Below are 20721 nucleotides of genomic sequence, written 5' to 3' on the forward strand. Positions count from 1 at the left end.
ACAACCAGAATATAGGTATCACTAATTCCACCTGATAGAGAAAGAAACTGAGGCTCAGGGAGTAGTTGCCTATCTGAGATCCTCCTAGAGCCAGGAATGGGTCCAGTGGGATTTGACCCAGGGCCCTGGGACCCAGAACCCATGCCCTTAACCCCTACATGATGCCGTTACTATTTTGATCTGCAGATGAGGCAACTGAAACTCAAAAACAGGAAGGAACTCACCCAAGATCTAGCTGGCAAAGGTGAGAGTGAGCATATGATATCACATGCTGTCAGAAGGCCAGAGGAATGGAACACAATTTTTTTAACAAAAAATTAGGCCAGGCGCTGTGGCTCACGCTTGTAATCTCGGCACTTTGGGGGGCTGAGATGAGCGGATCACTTGAGGTCAGGAGTTCAAGACCAGCCTAGGCAACATGGTGAAACCCCGTCTCTACTAAAAATACAAAAATTAGCCAGGTGTGATGGTGCAAGCCTGGGCAACAGAGCAAGACTCTGTCTCAAGAAAATATAATTAAAAAAAAAACTAATCTGACTGTAGACCCAGGCAGTTCATTGCCACACTAAGTTTCGATTCTCTGTGGCTTGTCTGTGTCTCACACCAGAACCGCAGCTTCTGGCCTCATTCTCTCCTGTGTCCCTGCTGAGACTGGGGACACAGGAGAGAATAAGTGTCCTGAGTGTCCTGCAAACATTGTGGATAAAAGCCCTTCTCACCCACCTCACTGATATTTGTGTTCCAACACTCAATGTGGAAGTCATCTCCCTGGGAAATCTCTGACCCCATGGGCTGGGCCAGGTCAGGTCCCCCAGTTGGGTTCCCAGGGGCCAGGTGTGCCTCCACGTCTAGCATACTTCACCCCAAATTACAGCTGCCTTTGTCCTCATTGTCCCCTGCATCAATAGAGGCTCCTCATGGGCAGGGACTGGATCCACAGGGCCTGGCACACAAAAGACTCAAGTAAATGTTGAATGAACCTATTTGGTTCATAGGTTCATTCAACATTTACTTGAATGTCTCTAGGAAATGAGTTAACAGAGATAGATGTTGAGAGTCAGTTTTATTGCCATCTCTGGGAGGGGCTCAAATCCGCCCGATCTCCTTCAGCTTGGCCACTAGGTCCTCAGTGGTTTCCACCTTGACGCCGGCCGTGCGCTGGGGCGGGTCCTCCACGCTGATCACGGACAGCTTGGAGGTCAGGTCCACGCCCAGGTCCCCAGGCTTGATCACCTCGATCTTCTTCTTCTTGGCTTTCTGCACATGGGAAGCCATTGTTCACAGGGCTGTGGAACCCCTGCCACCCTCCTGCCACCTCCTTCCCATGGGTGCCATGCCAGCAGACCAGTCCCATGGACTGAACCCTCTGGACCCACCAACTGGCCAGGACACACAAAACTTCTCACAGGGCCACACCTGGTGTGGAAAACTCCTGCTGGCTAGGAGGCCCTGGGAGGCCCAACTATTGCAGCAGTCCTCCTTTAGGTAACCAATTCAGGAAGCCCTTCACGGGCTGCAACAGACTGGAAAACCCATCCTTTTGGTAGTAATGACTCAGTGGACTTCTGGCTGAGATGACATGCTGAAGGCTCCCTATAGGCTGAGATGATACCCTGAGCCCTCCTTATAGGCTGAGATGATGCACTGAACCCTCCCTATAGGCTGAGATGATGCACTGAGCCCTCCCTATAGGCTGAGATGATGCACTGAACCCTCCCTATAGGCTGAGACGATGCACTGAGCCCTCCCTATAGGCTGAGACGATGCACTGAACCCTCCCTATAGGCTGAGACGATGCACTGAGCCCTCCCTATAGGCTGAGACGATGCGCTGAACCCTCCCTATAGGCTGAGACGATGGAGATGATGTAGTGAACACTCTGTAATGGCTGAAATGACTCATTGAACCTTCCCCATTGGCCGAGATGATCCAATGAACTCTCCCTGTTGGTTGAAATGACCCACTGAATATTCTCCGTTGTCTGAGATGACTCACTAAACTGTTAATACTGGCCAAGATGACCCAGCGAACCCCTGCTACTGGCCATGATGATTAGTGAACTCTACCTGTTAGCCAAGAGACCCCATGCACCCTTCCTAGTTAGCCAAGATGATCTACACGATAACTTCACACTGGCAAAAATTACCAAGGGTACCCTCCCTAATGAACCAAGATGACCCAGTGAACTTGTTCCACTGGCTGGAATGACAAAGGGAACAATGTCTGCTACCCAGCGATGCCTTCCTACTGGCCTAGATACCAGCAAGCTCTCCCTGTTAGCCAAAGCAGCCCCCGTGAACTCTCGGTATTGGCAGAGATGACCCAGCAAACCCTCTATCAGCCAAACTCCAGGTGACGGCTTCTTGCGTACGAGACCTCCCTTGGATCCTTCCCTCCCCCGATGTGACCACCAGGGGGCACTGGGCTGGCAGTGTGCTTGCCAATCCCAGGGCCTCAGTGCCCGCTGGCCAGGGCCTCACCATGATGTTGGGCAGCGTGGCATAACGGGGCTCGTTGAGCCTCAGGTCAGCTGTCACCACAGCTGGCAGCTTCAGGCGCAGGGTCTCCAGGCCCCCGTCGATCTCCCGCTCCACTTTCAACTTGTCCCCCTCCAGCGTCACCTGGGAGGCGAATGTGCCCTGGGGAGGGACAGTGCAGGAGGAGAGTGGGTGAGGCTAATTCAGGTCCGATCCGAGCAGTCCGCTTATGACACTACTGAGTACATGCACGGACGAGTGAATGAATGAGGGAGTGAACAATGCAGGGTCCCATGAGGTTTAGAATCGATCTTGTACACCTGGGAGAGCGTGACTTTCCTTTCCTGAGAGCCACGGCATATGTCCTGATGTCCTACGTCCTGATGCTGCCAGTGAGTGCCAGTGAGGCCTCCCTGCCTTCCTGACAGCGAACATGTACTGAGTGCTGGGCTCTGTGCTAAGCAACTGATGGGTCAATCATCGAATCCTCGTAGGAACTTTATGAGGTAAATGTTATTATCCCCACTTTACAGATGAGGAAAACTGAGGCAGCGAGATGCTGAGTTACGTACCCACTGCCACCCACAGTTGGTAAATCCAAAAGCTGACAATCTGACTCCCAGCAGCCCCCCGTGAGGCCCCTCCACTGGGCCAACAACAGAACTGTGTGTGTCCACACCGGTCCTTAAACCACCTTCTGGGACCCCATCCTCTGGCCAGGTCCCTTTGCCTCTCAGTCCTGAATCAACATTTCCTCCCCTGGTAACTGATGCCACCTACACTCCTCTTTGTCTAACGACCTTTCTCCCTGTCCACTTATTAACATCTTTCAGGTCTTAGTGTGAACATCACATCCCTTCGTTCAGAACCTCCTCCTAGTGCCCTTATGAACCTGCCCCTGGAGATACACTGTGAACACGACCAGTGAAGCACCAGCTGGGGTGGGCTCATATTCTGCCAGGGAAGACAACCAGTCACCAGGGAAACACACACACACAAATGAGATCATTTCAGATCAGAAGGAATAAGAAGAAAATGAGACACATGATATGAAAGCAAGAAGGGCGCAATGTTAGAGAAGCTAGTCAGATAGTGATAAATGCTTTGAAGATAAAACAGGATCATGGTTTTGAATGTGCTGTCCCATCCACTAGCCACTGGCCGCGTGTGGCTGCCCAGCACTTGAAATGTGGCCAGTGCAGCTGAGGAATGAATTTTTAAATTTTATTTACATTTAAACACTGATAATTTGGCCAGGCACAGTGGCTTATGCCCGTAATTCCAGCGCTTTGAGGGGCCAAGGTGAGTGGATCACTTGAGGAGTTCAAGACCAGCCTGGCCATCATGGCGAAACCCTGTCACTACTGAAAATACAAAAATTATCCAGGCATGGTGATGCACGCTTGTAATTCGATCTACTTGGGAGGCTGAGGCAGGAAAATCACTTAAATTCAGGAGGCAGAGGCTACAGTGAGCCAAGATCGCGCCACTGCACTCCAGCCTGGGGACAGAACAAGATTCCACCTCAAAAAAATAAAAATAAATAAATACTGAGAATTCAAGATACATTATCATGATTGTGGTGATGATTTCATGGATGTAACACATATCAAAACTTATCAAATTTTGGAGGGCTGAGGTGAGCAGATTGCTTGAGCCCAGGAGTTCAAGACCAGCTTGGGCAACATAGTGAGACCCCCATCTCTATCTAAATAAAAGCGTTTAAGAAAAGCAAACTTCACAAATTGTGCAACTTAGATATGTGCAGTTTACTGTAGGTCAATAACTCAATAAGGCTGTTTTTTAAAAAAACAAAACAAAACAAAAACACAGATACCCAATGCAGCTACTGGAAATGCAGTTACTGGAAAACTTTTTGTTTTGAACAACTTGGGTGTGTAAATCTACTTCAACTTAGGAACGTGTTTCTCATAGAAATTTAGCATCTGAATTGAGATGTCCTGTAAATATAAAATACATGCTGAATTTTGAAGATTTAGTACAAAGAAAATCCAAAAAACATAAAATACAGATGGTCCCTGGCTTATGGTGGTTTGAATTAAGATTTTTCAGTTTTCCAAAGATGTGACAGTGGTAAGCATTCAGTGGAAACCACACTGCCAGTACCCCATACAACCATTCTGTTTTTTTAGTTCCAGTACAGTATTTGATAAATTACATGGGATATTTAGCACTTTATTATAAAATAGGCTTTATGTTAGATTATTTTACCCCACTGTAGGCTAACGTAAGTGTTGTGACATGTTTAAGGTAGGCTATGATGTTTGGTAGATTAAGCATATTAAATGCATTATTTGAGTTATAATATTTTCAATTTATGATGGGTTTATCAGGACATAACCCCACTGCTGATAAAGCATATGTATCTCAATATTTTCTATGTTGATCACATGTTAAAACGATAATATTTTGGGGCCGGGCGCGGTGGCTCAAGCCTGTAATCCCAGCACTTTGGGAGGCTGAGACGGGTGGATCACGAGGTCAGGAGATCGAGACCATCCTGGCTAACATGGTGAAACCCTGTCTCTACTAAAAATACAAAAAACTAGCCGGGCGAGGTGGCGGCGCCTGTAGTCCCAGCTACTCGGGAGGCTGAGGCAGGAGAATGGCGTGAACCCGGGAGGCAGAGCTTGCAGTGAGCTGAGATCTGGCCACTGCACTCCAGCCTGGGTGACAGAGCGAGACTCCGTCTCAAAAAAAAAAAAAAAAAAAAAAAAAGATAATATTTTAGATATAATGGGGTGAAATAAAATATAATTTTATCTGTTTCTTTTTACTTTTTTATGTAGCTGTGAAAAATTTTAAATTTGTCTATGTGCCTTTCTTTTTTTTTTCTGAGACAGGGTTTCCCTCTTTCACCCAGGCTGGAGTGCAGTGGCATGATCCCAACTCACTTCAGTCTTGACCTCTTGGGCTCAAGGGATCCTCCCACCTCGGCCTCCTGAGTGGCTGTGACTACAGGCATGTGCCATCACACCCGGCTAACTTTTCTTTCTTGGTAGAGATGGGGTCCCACTGTGTTGCCAAGGCTGGTCTCGAACCCCTGGGTTCAAGTAATCCTCCCACCTCGGCCTCCCAAAGTGCTAGGACTATAGGTGTGAGCCACTATACCCAGTCTGCATTTTTTTTCTTTTTTTGAGTCGGAGCCTCCCTCTGTTGCCAGGCTGGAGTGCAGTGGGGTGCGATCTTGCCTCACTGCAACCTCTGCCTCCCGAGTTCAAGCAGTTCTCCTCCCTCAGCCCCCTGAGTAGCTGGGACTACAGGCACATGCCACCACATCCAGCTAATTTTTAAATTTTTAGTAGAGATGGGGTTTCAACATGTTGACCACGCTGGTCTCAAACTCCTCCTGATCTCAAGTGATCCGCCTGCCTCGGCCTCTCAAAGTGCTGGGATTACAGGCGTTGAGTCACCACGCCTGGCCCCAGCCTGCATTTATATTGGACTGGCATAGATGGGGATTGGGGAACCTGGAATTGAGGGGGTGGGCATGAGTATTTCACGTAGGATGGCAAGAAAAGTCCCCTTTGAAGAGGTGATACCTCAGCAGAGATCTCAAGGAGGGGAACAAGAAAGTCATGAGGCAATCTGAAGGAGCAGTGTTCCAGGAGGAGAGAACAGCAAATGCAAAGGCCCTGAGGCAGAAATGAAGTTTGAGGGATGAGGGCCTGGCCCTCAGCAGGTGCTCCCCGCTCTACCCTCACCTGTGGCCAGTCGAGAAATCCAGCTGTCATCTGCCCTGTCTGGTTACAGTCATCATCGATGGCCTGAATGGGGAGAGAGAGGAGACTGTATGACAATCAGTGGAGCTCATGGACCATTCAGGCCTCTGTCTAGAACAGGGCTTGGCAAACTTTTTCTTTCCTTTTTTTCTTGTTGAGATGGAGTCTTGCTCTGTCACCCAGGCTGGAGTACAATGGTGCAATCTTGGCTCACTGCAACCTCCGCCTCTCGGGTTCAAGCAATTCTCCTGCCTCAGCCTTCTGAGTAGCTGGGATTATAGGCGCCCACCACTACGCCCAGCTAATTTTTGTATTTTTAGTAGAAACGAGATTTCAACATGTTGGCCAGGCTGGTCTTGAACTCCTGACCTCAGATGATCCCCCAGGCACGAGCCACCATATCCAGCCGGGTTGGCAAAATGCAGTAAATATTTTAGGCTTTGCAGGTCATACAGTCTCTGTCATAGTGACTCAGCTCTGCTGTTGTAGTGCACAGGCAGCCATAAATAATATGTAAATGAACGTATGTGGTGATGTTCCAATATAGCTTTATTTACAAATCAGAGGTCGCTATGGACCATAGTTCACTGATTTTTGGTCTAGAACGATCCCCTCACTTGGGCCCAGAGATAAGCAGCCACTTGTCCAGGGACATGTGGGGCCACCTGGCATTCCTGTTGCCAAGTCTCTGCCTTCTGTATAAAGCCTCTCAGGAATCCCACCCTATGTGGCCCCTGGGCAGCTGCATGAAGAGGATCTGGGCCAGCGAGGACATTCTAGCCCCAACCCCAGTGATTGGTTCAGGGAGGGGCACATGACTCAAGCTGCACCAAAGAAGAGTAAGCCCTGGGAGTTTGCTGGAGCCCTTGGGAAAGAGGCTCCTTTCTTTCTGCTGGGGTCCCTGGGCCGGTGGGATCTGAGCTTGGAGATGCAGACAGTGAAGCTAAGGTAGAGGGGAGCCTACAGCTCATGTGTGGCCCTGGATCAAGCTGTGCCTGACGCCCCTGATTTACATGAGCTAATAAATTCACTTTCTGGCTTAAGCCAGTTTCAGTTGTGAATCTGTTTCCTAGAACAAACAGCATCATGACCAGTTCATCCGGCATTTCCCCAGCTGGAAGTCCTGGCCCCAGGAACTGTCCCTGGCCCAGTACAGGTAGGACATCGGAGTCTGAGAACCACCAGCAAATGCAGGGGACTGCTAAGGCCATGCTTCCAACACATCGGCCTCTGCAGCCCCACCCAGGTAGCCCCACCCTTTTTGGCCTGTTCTCCAGGTAGGCCCTTCTGCCACAGTTGGCTGATCTGTACTCTGATGCCCCTGCTGTTGGTAATCTTTGTTTTCTTCTGACTTTCTCAGGGCTGGGCAGGACACCCAATGACCTATCTGGACCCACCAACCTCCTCCTTGTCCCAGAACTGACCTGGCCCTGGGATCTCCATCTCTCTCCGGGGGCCCCAGCTCTGCCTGAGCCTGCTGTGCTCTGCTCTCTCCGTGCCCTGCTTGACATACCTTGCCATCTTTGGTCTTCCTTCTCAGCCTCCATCCCTAATTCCCTGCCTCTTCTCACTCCCATCTGCCTGTGGTTCTTCTGACGTCCCTCTTCTGTCCTTCCCCTGGTTGAGGCCATGAGGTGTGTCCTCAAATGAGATGAGCTACCCCTGAGGAGAGGTGGTGCCCTAGGGTCTCCTGGGGAAACAGATGAGCCCCATGTACCTGTCTCAGTGGGGAGCACCAGTGTGGCAGGAAAGGTTCTGGTCGGGTCCTCACCTAGCCCTAACCTCCTTCCCTAACTCCTGGCCTCCAATCTCCCCTTCCAGTCCATTCTCGAAGCCCAGGGAGGCTTTTTCTGCACCTAGTGCTGATCCCACCCCTCTTCTGCTCATAGACCTCCCATAGCTCCCTGGCCACCTGCTATCTCACCCCACATCTCCACCACCCTCCTCCCGAGCAGGGATGAACAAGGGGGCACAGGGAGAGCGGACCACAGCTACCTGCTTGCCCAGCAGCACCAGGTCCACCTTTTCCTTCTCTGCCAGCTTAGCCAGGACCCGAGCCACCTGCAGTGCCCTCCAAAATTCTCAAGTCTCTGTTTCAAGCCCAGGACTGTCTCCTGAATCTGCATCAATGTCTCCTGGGCTCTTCACACTCCCTGTGTAGGATCCTCCTCCAACCTCCTGTTCTTCCTGGGTTTCCCACCTGTGTTACCAAGGCAGACCCAGGCACTGTCCTTGCCTCCTCCCTGCCCTCCCTCCCCATGCTAAGCCCAGTCTCTCCTGCCACATCATGTCTCTGCTCTGTCCCGACACCTTAGGCCGAGGCCTCATTCTCCCCACGTGACCATCACCTCGGCCTTCCAGCCTCTAAACTCAACCAAAAGGATCTTTCTTCTTTTTTTCTTTTCTTTTTTTTTTTTTTTTTTTTGAGACAGAGTCTCGCTCTGCTCCCAGGCAGGAGTGCAGTGGTGCCTGGAGTGCAGTGGTGCGATCTTGGCTCACTGCAACCTCCACCACCCAAGTTCAAGTGATTCTCACGCCTCAGCCTCCCAAGTAGCTGGGATTACAGGTGCACACCACCACACCCGGCTAATTTTTGTATTTTTAGAAGAGATGGGGTTTCACCGTGTTGGCCATGCTAATCTCAAACTCCCAACCTCAAGTGATCCACCCGCCTCAGCCTCCCAAAGTGCTGCGATTACAGGCATGAGCCACCGTGCCTGGCCCAAGAGGATCTTTCTAACACCCAGAGGGACTCTGTCCTCCCTGCTCAAACTCTCTGTCAGGAAGGTCAGCAAAGTCCCAAGCTGCTCAGCCTGGAGTGGCTGAATGCCCTGGGCCTGGCCACCTGCTGTCTCACCCCACATCTCCTCTACCCTCCTCCCAAGCAGGGATGAGCAAGGGGGCACAGGGAGGGCTGACCACAGTTACCTGCTTGCCCAGCAGCACCAGGTCCACCTTCTCCTTCTCTGCCAGCTTGGCTAGGACCCGAGCCACCTGCAGGGGACCTAAGTGTTCTGCTTCTGCTGGGGGCACCTCCACGTGGATACCTCGGTCTGCACCCATAGCCAGGGCAGTACGAATGGTCTCCTGCCGAGGACAGAGGGGCTTGACTTGGCTATCCTCAGGGCGACCCACGAGTCTGGCCCCCAGCCCCTCCTCCCTCAGACCCAGGAGTCCAGACCCCCATCCCCTCCTTCCTCAGACCCAGGAAACCAGGCTATCAGCCTATCCTCCCTCAGACCCAGGGGTCCAGGCTTCCAGCCTCCTCCTCCCTCAGACCAGAGTCCAGGTCCCAGCCCCTCCTCCCTCAGACTCAGAAGTCCAGCCCCCACCCCAAGACCCTGAGCACCTGGCACTGTGCAGGCCCACAGCTGACGGCGATGACCTCCTTCACCAGCTTCTTCTCCTTGAGCCGCACAGCCTCCTCCACTGCGATCTCACAGAAGGGGTTCATGGAGTGCTTCACACCATCTGTGACCACACCGGTCCTGTCAGGTTTCACTCGGATCTGCTCAGCAGGAGGGGAGGGGGCGGGGTCAGGAGGAAATAGGCAAGAAGGTGGGGGCCTCAGCACCAACCCTGTCCCAGGCTGGATGAGGATAACAACAGCCTGGAAAGGGGCAGAGCCTTGTCCGGGGTCACACAGCTTCAGGGACAGAGCTGGGTTAGAGCTTGTAGGCAGGGGCAGGTCACCCTGTCTCCTTCTCTCATCCAGCCATTCCTGGGTACCAGGGACATCTGACTTGATCATCCCTACTGTGTCACTGCTCCTCTCAGGCCTGAAAGAGTGTTTCTCAAATTTACAGTATTTATGGGAACCCTCGGTGAGAGGTGCATTTTACCATATCTCCAAGTGTATATAAATACATAACACACTGATACAGAAATACAAAAGAGGAGAAGAAAAGGAAAAATCAGTTAGGTAGACAGTTAAGGCTGGTCCTCAGAGAAGCAGCCTGCCTGAAAAATCACAGCTACAGGTAACAACAGAGCAGCCTGAGGAAAACTCAGACAAGCAGGCAGGTCCAGCACAGAAGCCTTTTGTTCTTTGTGTGATTGACAGGCTCCCAGGAAAAGTTCCCTCCCCTTTTCAGGCATTTACCTTGTGGTCTCTGTGGGAACTTGCACAGGGAGGGGCGGAGCTTACCTAAAACGAACCCACTGTTACCCAAACAAGAGAAGCAGAGCTTTGTGCTTGCCTAAAGACATACCCACAACTACACAGATAACGGAGAGTTATGCAGACAGCTTTACAGATAAGATACTCAAACAGCTACAGAGATGAGAGGAGTTTCTTACAAAAGCTTTTGGAATCAACTGGAAAAATGGCAACACGCTTGGGCTCCCCTCTCCTCTGCGGAGAGCTTTCTTCTTTGCTTATTAAACTTTCGCTCCAACGAAATGGGTGGCAAACCCCACCCATTTGCTTCTGCACATCGTTTTTGTCTCTCCTGGGCCCTACTGTGTGCCTGGCTCTAAGCTGGATCCTGGGGGCACCATCATGTGCCAGGGAAAGAGGCTTCCGGTGTGGACCAGGGTGTGGCGTGACCAATAACCACCTTCCTATTAGTTTCTCTCGGCTGCCATAACAAATCACCACATACTTGGTGGCTTAGAATCTTACAGCTCTGGAGCCCAGAAGTCCAAAGTCAGTTTCACCAGGGTGAGACCAAGGGGTCTGCAGGCCCTGGGGGGAGCACGTTTCTTGCCTCCTCCAGCTTCTGCTCTGACACTCCTTGGCTTGTGGCTGCATCACTTCATCTTCAGTGCCAGCATCCTCAGCTCAGTCTTCATGCGGCCTTCTCTCTCTGTGTGTCTAGTCTCCCTCTGTCTCTCTCTTATAAGGACTCTTGAGATGGCATTTAGGGCCCACCTAAATAATCCAGGATAATGCCCCCATCTCAAGATGCTTAATTTAATCACATCTGCAAAGACCCTGTTTCTATTTTTTTTTTCCAGATGGGCTCTCGCTCTGTCACCCAGGCTGGAGTACAGTGGTGAAATCTCGGCTTACTGCAACCTCTGCCTCCCGGGTTCAAGCAATTCGCATGCCTCAGCCTCCCAAGTAGCTGGGATTACAGGCATGCGTCACCACACCCAGCTAATTTTTGTATTTTTAGTAGAGACAGGGTTTTACCATGTTGGCCAGGTCTCAAACTCCTGACCTCAGGTGATCTGCCCTCCTCGGCCTCCCGAAGTGCTGGGATTCCAGGCGTGAGCCACCGCGGCCAGCCTGCAAAGACCCTGTTCCTAAGTGATTTTCCCTTCTCAGGTACCAGGGATTGAAACCTAGCTGCTTTAGAGGGTATTTCTTGGCCTACCACAATCCTCTTTCTTTCTTTTTTTTTTTTTTTTTGAGATGGAGTCTTGCTCTGTCATCCAGGCTAGAGTGCAGTGGAATGATCTCGGCTCACTGCAACCTCCGCCTCCCCAGTTCAAGCCATGCTCCTGCCTCAGCCTCCGGAGTAGCTGGGATTACAGGCGCCCACCACCACGCCCGGCTACTTTTTTGTATTTTTAATAGAGACAGGGTTTCACGATGTTGGCCAGGCTGGTCTCAAACTCCCGACCTCCAGTGATCCACCCACCTCGGCCTCCCGTGTTAAAATTGTGTTCATCTTCATTGCTGAGATGAAGCATGATCTCATGCTTGGGGCACCCTTTTAATTTTGTGCTCTGGGTAAGGGCCTCCCTGGCTTTGCCCCAATCCCAGCCCCGCCTCCAGCCACTCCTGTCTCTGCTGCATGCTCCATCCATGGTGGACTCCAGTGTCACTGTGTGCCAGGCACTGTTCCAAGGGCTTATTTAGACCGGACGCGGTGGCTCCAGCCTGTAATCCCCACACTTTGGGAGGCCAAGATGGGCAGATCACCTGACGTCAGGAGTTCAAGACCGGCCTGACCAACATCATGAAACCCTGTCTCTATTTAAAATACAAAAATTAGCCGGGTGTAGTGGCGCGCACCTGTAATCCCTACTACTCAGGAGGCTGAGGCAGGAGAATCACTGCAGGCGGAGGCTGCAGTGAGCCGAGATTGTGCCACTGCACTCCAGCCTGGGTGACAGAGCGAGACTCCATCTCAAACAAACAAACAGAGAAAGAAACTCCAAGGGCTTATTTAATTTTCATTACAACTCAGTAAAGTATATTACCATTATCCCCACTGTACAAAGTAGAAAAATAACGCTCAGAGTGGTGAGGCAATTTCCTCAAGGTCACACAGCAGGAAGTGGATGCAGGCGCTGGGCTCGGAGTCTGAGGTCTGAACTATTCTAGCAGTGCACCCAGTCTCAGGAAGCAGTGACCACATCAAACTGTCTTCCCCACACGTGGGGCGCAAATTCCAGAAGTGATGACAGACACCAGAGCAATCAATAAGTAAATGACACTGTGGATTACAAAGTGTCCACACCAGTTTCCCTCTGGGGACAAGCTGGGCTCTCAGAGGGTGCCCCCTGCTCCCGCCTCTTTCACGGAGAATGTGAGCCACTCCCTCCACTCAGTTAGGTTGGCTCCTTGAACTTTCATCTCTAGCAAACACACTTTCCTCTCCGTTCCTAGTTGCAAAGTATAGGGGAAAACGCAGCAAAACACAGGGACTCCGGGGCCTGTGATTTTAAGGAGGCAAACAGGGAAGTCCTCCCAGAGAAGGTGATGTTTGCACAGGGAGCTGAAAGAGGTCAGGGAGTGAGCGTGTGATTCTGGGAACAGAGGTGGATCAGACATGGCCCTCTCTGCAGGGAGCTACCAACCTGGGGATGATAGAGTAGGGCAGTGGGGAACATGGGGTCAACAGAGGATCCCAATCCAGTCTGGCGAGGGCTGATGGAAGCAAACCTAGGAACTGCAGAAGCCCCCAGGGGTATATCAAGGCAGCCTGAGGGTGTAGGGTCAGGGGCTTCCTGGAGGTGGCGATGCCAGAGAGAATCACTAAATTGGTTTTATCATTTGTTTGTTTGTTTGTTTGAGACTGAGTCTAGCTCTGTCTCCCAGGCTGGAGTGCAGGGACACAATCCCGGCTCACTGCAACCTCTGCCTCTCAGGTTCAAGCGATTCTCCTGCCTCAGCCTCCTGAGTAGCTGGGATTAAAGACACGTGCCACCACGCCTGGCTAATTTTTAAATTTTTAGTAGAGATGGGGTTTCACCATGTTGGCCTGGCTGGTCTCAAACTCCTGACCTCAGCTGATCCACTCGCCTCGGCCTCGCAAAGTGCAGGGATTAGAGATGTGAGCCATTGCACCTGGCCGAGAATCATTAGATTTTGATATAATCCATGAGTTGGAGTTGGGCAGGACAAAGGATAGAAAGCAGAGGTAGGAGGGTGGTGCTGGAAGAAGGCATGGAAAGGGCGAGCCACGGCCTGGTCTGTCAGGACAGGAGGAGTAGGTCACAGTGGTGGAAGCACAAAGGGTAAGGGAGGGTCCAAGGAGGGAAGTGGACAGCTGAAGCAGACCATGAAGAGGAGGCTGGACCACAAAGCATCCCAAATGCCAGGCAGAGGGGCTGCGACTCTGTCCTGAGGGTGCTGGAGAGCCACAGGCAGGCTGGGAGCAGGGGAGAGCAGGGTCAGCTCTGACGGGGAGAGACTGGGAGTGAGGGAGGACCAGGGTGAGAGTCCAGGTGAGACAATGGGACCAAGAGACAATAGGGCAGGAAGAGTGGTGGGGGGGTGGGTGGAGAACTGACAGCTTTGGGAGGAGAAGGGAAAGGGGGTGGGACACTGCCCAGGTCTAATCTGGTGCTTAGGAAGCTGGCAGGGTCTGAATCACTCATTTGTTCTGAAACGGACATCAACAGACACATCCAGTGAGACAGGATGTAATGCAGGGAGCCCTGGGGCACTGTGGGAGGGGAAGGCAGCACCCTCTGGAAAGGACAGGAGCTGATTCAACACTGCCTTCACGCTTCCCCTCTGTTCTCTCCCTGAGCACATCAGAGACATCCATGTGCCAGGCTCTGTGCTGAGTGATGCTGGGACCAGAGCTGAGTCAAAACGTGGGCCTGCACCATGGGGGAGACAGATCCAATCCCAGACATGCCAGGCAGGGAAGGCGAGGGCTGGGATAGAGGATGCCCAGGGGGCTGTAGGAGTCCAAAGATGTGACAGTAACGAACAGTCAGAGCAGGGAGGAAACCAAGTGTTGGGACCCAGGACCCCAAGAGGAATGTGTCTCAGAAGGGCTGGAGGCGACATCCCTGTCATGTGCTGTCAGAGGCGTCATTAGGACAGGGGACACTGAGGGAGACGGGAGAGCAGAGTCTAGAGCCAGACTTGCCCAGGGTTTTGATTGTAACTCTGCCACTTACTGGCTGGGAGATCTGACAGGCCTCAGTTTCCTCATCTATCCAATGGAATTAATAGTACAAAGGGTCGGCCGGCACGGTGGCTCACGCCTATAATCTCAGCACTTTGGGAGGCCGAGGCGGGTGGATCACCTGAGGTCTGGAGTTTGAGACCAGCCCTTCAACATGGTGAAACTCCATCTCTACTAAAAATACAAAAAAATGAGCCAGGTGTGGTTGTGCATGCCTGTAATCCCAGCTACTTGGGAGGCTGAGGTAGGAGAATCACTTCAACCCGGGAGGCGGAGGTTGCAGTGAGCCGAGATTGCACCATTGCACTCCAGCCTGGGCAAAATGAGCAAAACTCCGTCTCAAAAAAATAAAAATAAATAATAAATAATACAAAGGATACTGAAAGGACTGAATGGGTTAATCTCTACAACGGACTTGGAAGGATGCCTGGCACGTAAACACCCACTAAATGCTGGCTGCTATGATCACTGACGCTTTCATGCTCAAGTCTGACTCCTGTACCCTCTTCCCCAGCCCACTCCCTAAGCAGGCAGGGGCAGTATCAGTGTCAACTTTGTGACCCTGGTTTCGCCCACCCTGAGGCCTCCAGGGTGCCAGGCCCCAAGCTAGGTAATGCTGGGGACACAGAGGTAAGTCCCCAGGCTGATGGGAAGGACAGATGTGGATGGACAGTCACCATCTTCAGTCCAGTTCAGGCCAAGCATTGAGAGAAGCGGGCCTGAGAGACCGTGTCTGATTCACCTCTGTCCACACCAGCCTCCCTCTGGGGACAAGCCAGGCGCTCAGAGAGTGCCCTCCCCCACCTCTTTCATGGAGAATGTGAGCTATCCCCAGCTCAGGCAGGTTGGTTCCTTGAACTTTCACCTCTAGCAAACACACTTCTCTCTCCCTAGCTAGAGCCTCCTGGCTCACCCTGTGGCTATGGAGGGTGGCAAGCAGCTTCTGGGGCCCCACAGGGCCCTGTCTGACTCCCTATAGCACATTTCGGGTAATAGTACAAAGGTCAGCAATGCAGCCCAGTGGGTGAAAGCAGTCAGAGGAACCTGCATAGAACTCACGGCTCTGCCCTTCTCTAGCTGGGTGACCTCTCTGTGCCTCAGTTTCTCCGTGCGTTAAACAGGGACCATGACTTCTTCCAGTGGGTAAGAAATGGAGAAAGCAACTCACTCTGAACAGTTATCAAGAGAGTGAATCCAGAACGAGGGAAAAGAGAACATGGCCGTGACCCCGGAGGGATCGGATGTTAGAACTTCACTCTTTTGATTTTTGCCGTCAGGTGTGACTTTGACGTATGGGGGTTAGAGCGGCAGAGGTCGGGGGTTACAAGAAGACCCCCACCCAGTGTGCGCTCGTGGCCCCGGAAGTACATGGCTGCGGGATTCAGGGATGTGGGAGAGGGGGACCCGGTCACCTTCACGGCGTAGTCGATGACCCTCTTGACAGCTACGAGCGCGCGCAGCTCCGCCATCTTCCCGCCGCAGCCACCTACAGGGTCAGCCCGCACCCTCAGTCGCTTCTTCCAGACACCCGACCCCACCCTGCCTCTCTCTGCGCCTGCGCGCAGCACGGTCAGCCAGTCAACCACTGCAGAGCCCGCCTCCCGGACAGAGGACCAATCGAGAGGCCGGAGGGAAGGGCGGTGTGGCAAGCAACGCAAACCAATGGGAAGCGGATCTCGGGGAGCCAGCCGGACCCCGAGAGGGAAGGAAAGGCCTGGCCGAGGGGGCAGGGCAGAGAACTAGGGGAAAGGTCGAGCACTGGAGGGAATCGCGCCCGGAGTTTATAGATCCTCCCGGTCCTATAAACGCTTCCCGGTATCCCCGGATCTGCTCTCCCTCTCCAGATCCCCCACTTCTTTCCGGCCTCTCCAAGTTGCAGTACTCGTATTCCCACGCCTCTGAATCCTCGCGTGTCGGTCTCTCTCCATCCCCGTGTTCCCTTTCCTTTCCATATCCGTATCCTCCCCTGTCCATGTCTCTACTTCACCTCCATGTTGTCCCCACAGCCCCTCAACACCCTCTCCAAAAGCCCACGTCCCATCCTGGCCCCGCCCCTCCCACATGTCCCTGTTCTCATTCCAATCCTTGGAGACTTGTGTCTCCATGTCTGTGTCTCCCCGTCTCCACGTTCCCTATAGGTTCGTGTCCTTATGTCCTCCCTGAGTCTCTATGCAACCCCGTGCCTGCGTCCCCACGACCCCCAGAAAAGCACGCGGAGCCGCAGCGCTAAAAAAAAGCCGTTCCTTTATTCTGCCCCAGGCAGGCTGCAGTCACAGACACACGGGGAATCCACTGATGGCGTCGGTGCTCTGCATGATCATATCTGCCAGCAGAAAGCAGAAGCCTGGGGGGAAGGGGACGCGGGGCGGGAAAAGGAAGGTGGGCCCTGGGGCGGATGGCCTGGCGGGCCCCGGGGACTGGGGTTTGGGGCTCCAAGGGGGTCAATGCCAGGTCTGCGGGAGTCGTTAGTGTGTTGGGGAGTCCCTGAGAGGTCCCCGGGGTTTACTGGAAGGGCAGCTGGGGAGCCTCTGGGGTGAGGGTCTTCTGGGCAGTCTCCTCCACCCTCTTCCCGCTGTGCAGGTTACCCGCGAGAATTGAGAAGGGTAAGGCCAGCCACCCAGAAAAATAGGACCAAGAGAAGAAGACGTTGTTCTTCCACGCGTTCTTCACCGTGTAGCCTATCAAGGCGGTCAGCAGCAGCAGTCCTGGGCCCCGCCCAGCCGCAGGATGAGCTAGCTGGGCCTGGTGGGGCTGCACCCAGGCCACGCCCCTACAGACCCGCCCCCTTCTATCAGACCACGCCTATCGGCTCTCGGCCCGCCTCTGGCCCAGGCCCCTTCCGGCACCTCCCGCTCTGAACTCTGTCTCGAGCCCCGCCCACCTCTCTCGGCTTCTTCCAGCCCCGCCCCTCGGATCCCTGACGAGTACCTCAAGCCCCGCCCCTGGTGACCAGGCCCCTCCATCACCCCAGGCCCGCCCCGCCTGCCGGCCCGGGCCGCAGGGGCTGCAGTCTCACCGCCGAGGAAGAGGAAGGCGCTCGTGGTCTGGCCCCGCAGCGACTCGCCCTCGTTGCACCGAATCCGCAGTCCCATCACCATGCCCACCACGCCGACACCCACCGCTAGCACCATGCACGCCGCAGTCACGGCCAGCGTGGCTGGGAAGAGCGGGCGCATCAGCCCCCGCGGGCGTCGCCCCAGCAGCTACGGGTTCGGCCGCAACCGGAAGCTCTCCTGTCTCCTCCCCCCAACCCGGTGTGTGACCAGGAACCGAGTTCCCCTGACCCGGAGTCAGTCGTTTGGACGGAGACTTGGAGGTCACATCAGGACCTGCGGTTACTGCCGCGACCGGGACGGGGAGGGGGTCAGGGACAAGCCCACAAGTCGAGGGGCGGGGTTCGTGGCGGCTTCGGCCGAGGAGGGACAGCTGCAACTGAGCCCGGGGTGGAAGGGGTGGGCGTCTCGCCATGGGCCCAGCAGTGTGTCCCGAGCCCTGGGAGTCTGAAGTGCCCTCTGACATCTGGGCGGGCGGAGCCTCACTCTGGCAGGGGATGTTGGAGCAGATGCCGTGGTTGCATTCCTGCCACAGGCCACTGTGGCCCTCTTGTTGGCGGGTCCAGTAGTTGGTGGCCGTGGAGAGCACCATGAGGACGTTGGCCACGAGGCTGAGCAGAATGCCCCCTCTCTGGAGGCTCCGCTTCACCCCCATGCCACTGAGGCTGCAGCTGGGGGCCACAGGGGCAGGATGGGCCCAGGCCCTTCCTACCCCGAGGCCCCCAGCTTAGGAGCCCGCTTCCTCCACACTCCTCCCCTAGTACTCCTGCCTGAGGTCCCTGCTTCTGGGAACCTGAAGACCCCTCTCCCTCAACAAGCATGCCTGAGGACCCACAACCTCCTCCCTCCAGACCTCGTTCCCCTTCCTGGGGACCCTGAGACTTCCCCTGAGAGGCCTCTGAGACCTTCACCACAGGCTTTGCTGTGAGGAACCTCTCTTCCCAGAGATGTCTCCCCACAGCGGAATGCCCCTTCAGCCTGTTCAGTGCCCTCCCCAGACACCCCTCCACATACGCCCACCTAAGTGACTCACACCCAGCGCCCCAGGGCTCCTTAGACACAGAGCCCAGAGAGAGGGGGAGGGAGGCTGGGTCTCTATGAGGCCTGGGGTTCCAGAACCCCCTCCCCAGTGGCTGTTTAAAGGGATATTCACTCCCCCCACAACCATATACATACACCCCAGCAGCTCGCAACTTAGTGACAGCTTAGATTCAGACAGCAGCTTTGGGGGCCATTACACGGTAGGCCAAGTCCTTCTTTTATCATTATTATTATTATTGTATGATCTCGGCTCACTGCAACCTCCACCTCCTGGGTTCAAGCAATTCTTCTGCCTCAGCCTCCCAAGTAGCTGGGACTACAGGCACACACCACCATGTCTGGCTAATTTTTGTATCTTTAATAAAGACGGGGTTTCACCATATTGGCCAGGCTGGTCTCGGCCTCCTGACCCCGTGATCTGCCTGCCTCAGCCTCCCAAAGTGTCGGGAATACAGGTGTGAGCCATCTCTCTCTTCCAGGCTGGAGTGCAGTGGCACCATCACAGCTCACTGCAGCCTTGAACTCCTGGGCTCAAGGAAACCTCCTGCCTCAGCCTCCCGAGTAGCTGGAACTACAGGCATGTGCCACCACACCTGGCTAATTTTCTTAAGATTTTTTGTAGAGATGGGGTCTCGCTGTGTTGCCCAAGCTGGTCTCAAACTGGTGGCTCAAGCAATCCTCCTACCTTGGCCTCCCAAAACACTGACGTTATGGGTGTGAGCCACCACTCCCAGCCCTTTCTTAGAAACTTCTCTTCCCTTGGCCAAGCGCACAGTGGCTCATGCCTGTAATCCCAGCACTTTAGGAGGCCGAGGTGGGCAGATCACCTGAAGTCAGGAGTTTGAGACAAGCCTGACCAATGTGGCAAAACCCTGTCTCTACTAAAAATACAAAAATTAACCAGGCTAGCCGGGAGTGATGGTGGGTGCCTATAATCCCAGCTACTTGGGATGCGGGGCAGAAGAGTCACTTGAACCCGGGAGATGGAGGTTTCAGTTAGCTGAGATCGTGCCATTGCATTGTAGCCTGGGTGACAGAGCAAGACTCCATCTCAAAAAAAACAAAAAACAAGACAACAAAATTAGCCAGGTGTGGTGGTGCATGCCTGTAATCCCAGCTACTCGGGAGGCTTAGGGAGGAGAACTGCTTGAACCCAGGGGGCGGAGGTTGCAGTGAGCTGAGATCACACCATTGCACTCCAGCCTGGGTGATAGAACCAGACTCCATCTCAAAAAAAAAAAAAAAGAAACTTCTCTTCCCTTGACATTCTAGGCACCCCAGAAGCTTTCCAGGTCCCCAGCTATCTAACTGCAGACTTCTGCTCCTCTGCCTTCTCCCCTTCACTTGTAAATCTGGGTATCCCTTGAAGCTCCACCCTGCACTCCCTTGCCAGGCAAGCCTCCTCACTGCCAAAGTTTGAGTGCTCCTTAATGCTCCATCCAAAATTCTATCTCCAACCCAAGGTCTCTCGCCTGAGCCCGACTCAAATTCTCACCTGCTCCTGGCTGCCCCTCAGGGCCTTAATCGTCAACCATATTCCATCTGAGCTTAGTGTCTTCCACCATATTAGGGATGGCCTTGCCATCCCATCCAGTTCATCGAGCCAGACCCTTGGGCACTGTCCTCACCTTCTTCTTGCCCCTCACCCTGAAAACCCTTGGGTCCCCAAGTCCTGCTCCTCCTGCCCCTGAATCTGTCTGGCTCATTCCCTCCTTTCCTGGTTCCAGGTCAGGCCTCATCATGTCCCACCTGTTGCATTGCCAAGTTCCTCCCTGACCTTCTGGCCTCCCCTTCATGTCTACAGGGGGGTCTATCTGGCACCCAGAGCTGACATTGTCCCTCCCCTGCCCACAATTTTTTCCCAACTCCCCATCATGCTCAAGAGAAAATCCAGCATGACATTAGAGGCCATAGCCCCCACCTGCCTCTCCCTCTTCACTTTCCATCTCTTGCCTCCAACATTCTATATCCTGGCCGTACATTACCGTTCTTCATTCCCACAAGACTCCTGACTTTTCTGCACGTTCGTCTTTGGGCCCCTCTGCCTGGATATTACCTTTCCTTGGCCCTTAAGAAGCCCCTAAACATT

General features: G+C 53.5%; 2 protein-coding genes across 2 annotated transcripts; both read right to left on the reverse strand.

Moving 5' to 3' along the window:
• Nucleotides 1-1044: 1044 nt before the first annotated feature.
• Nucleotides 1045-16095, reverse strand: ETFB (electron transfer flavoprotein subunit beta). Its single transcript, XM_010369602.2, has 6 exons — nucleotides 15951-16095; nucleotides 9570-9728; nucleotides 9149-9307; nucleotides 6203-6265; nucleotides 2481-2639; nucleotides 1045-1257 (listed from the first exon to the last, which is right to left on the reverse strand). The coding sequence occupies exons 1-6, from the start codon at nucleotides 16005-16007 to the stop codon at nucleotides 1087-1089; spliced, it is 768 nt and encodes a 255-aa protein (XP_010367904.1). The 5' UTR covers nucleotides 16008-16095; the 3' UTR covers nucleotides 1045-1086.
• A 667-nt stretch (nucleotides 16096-16762) lies between these two features.
• Nucleotides 16763-18956, reverse strand: CLDND2 (claudin domain containing 2). Its single transcript, XM_010369603.2, has 4 exons — nucleotides 18078-18956; nucleotides 17555-17695; nucleotides 17124-17243; nucleotides 16763-16882 (listed from the first exon to the last, which is right to left on the reverse strand). The coding sequence occupies exons 1-4, from the start codon at nucleotides 18244-18246 to the stop codon at nucleotides 16809-16811; spliced, it is 504 nt and encodes a 167-aa protein (XP_010367905.1). The 5' UTR covers nucleotides 18247-18956; the 3' UTR covers nucleotides 16763-16808.
• Between the last annotated feature and the right edge of the window lie 1765 nt (nucleotides 18957-20721).

This window comes from Rhinopithecus roxellana, chromosome 12 (genome assembly GCF_007565055.1).
Source record: "Rhinopithecus roxellana isolate Shanxi Qingling chromosome 12, ASM756505v1, whole genome shotgun sequence".
NCBI classification, from domain to species: domain Eukaryota; kingdom Metazoa; phylum Chordata; class Mammalia; order Primates; family Cercopithecidae; genus Rhinopithecus; species Rhinopithecus roxellana.

What these genes read in the sequence shown, in the direction of transcription:
- ETFB (XM_010369602.2), bottom strand. Translation starts at nt 16,007, where the DNA reads ATGGCGGAGCTGCGCGCGCTCGTAGCTGTCAAGAGGGTCATCGACTAC. An exon ending in GTGGGCCTGCACAGTGCCAG is followed by an intron (nt 9,308 to 9,569) that starts GTGCTCAGGGTC and finishes TGTCCTCGGCAG; the next exon opens with GAGACCATTCGTACTGCCCT. An exon ending in CCACGCTGCCCAACATCATG is followed by an intron (nt 1,258 to 2,480) that starts GTGAGGCCCTGG and finishes TCCCATGTGCAG; the next exon opens with AAAGCCAAGAAGAAGAAGAT.
- CLDND2 (XM_010369603.2), bottom strand. Translation starts at nt 18,246, where the DNA reads ATGGGGGTGAAGCGGAGCCTCCAGAGAGGGGGCATTCTGCTCAGCCTC. An exon ending in CGCCTTCCTCTTCCTCGGCG is followed by an intron (nt 17,244 to 17,554) that starts GTGAGACTGCAG and finishes GGCGGGGCCCAG; the next exon opens with GACTGCTGCTGCTGACCGCC. An exon ending in ACCCTTCTCAATTCTCGCGG is followed by an intron (nt 16,883 to 17,123) that starts GTAACCTGCACA and finishes CCTTCCCCCCAG; the next exon opens with GCTTCTGCTTTCTGCTGGCA.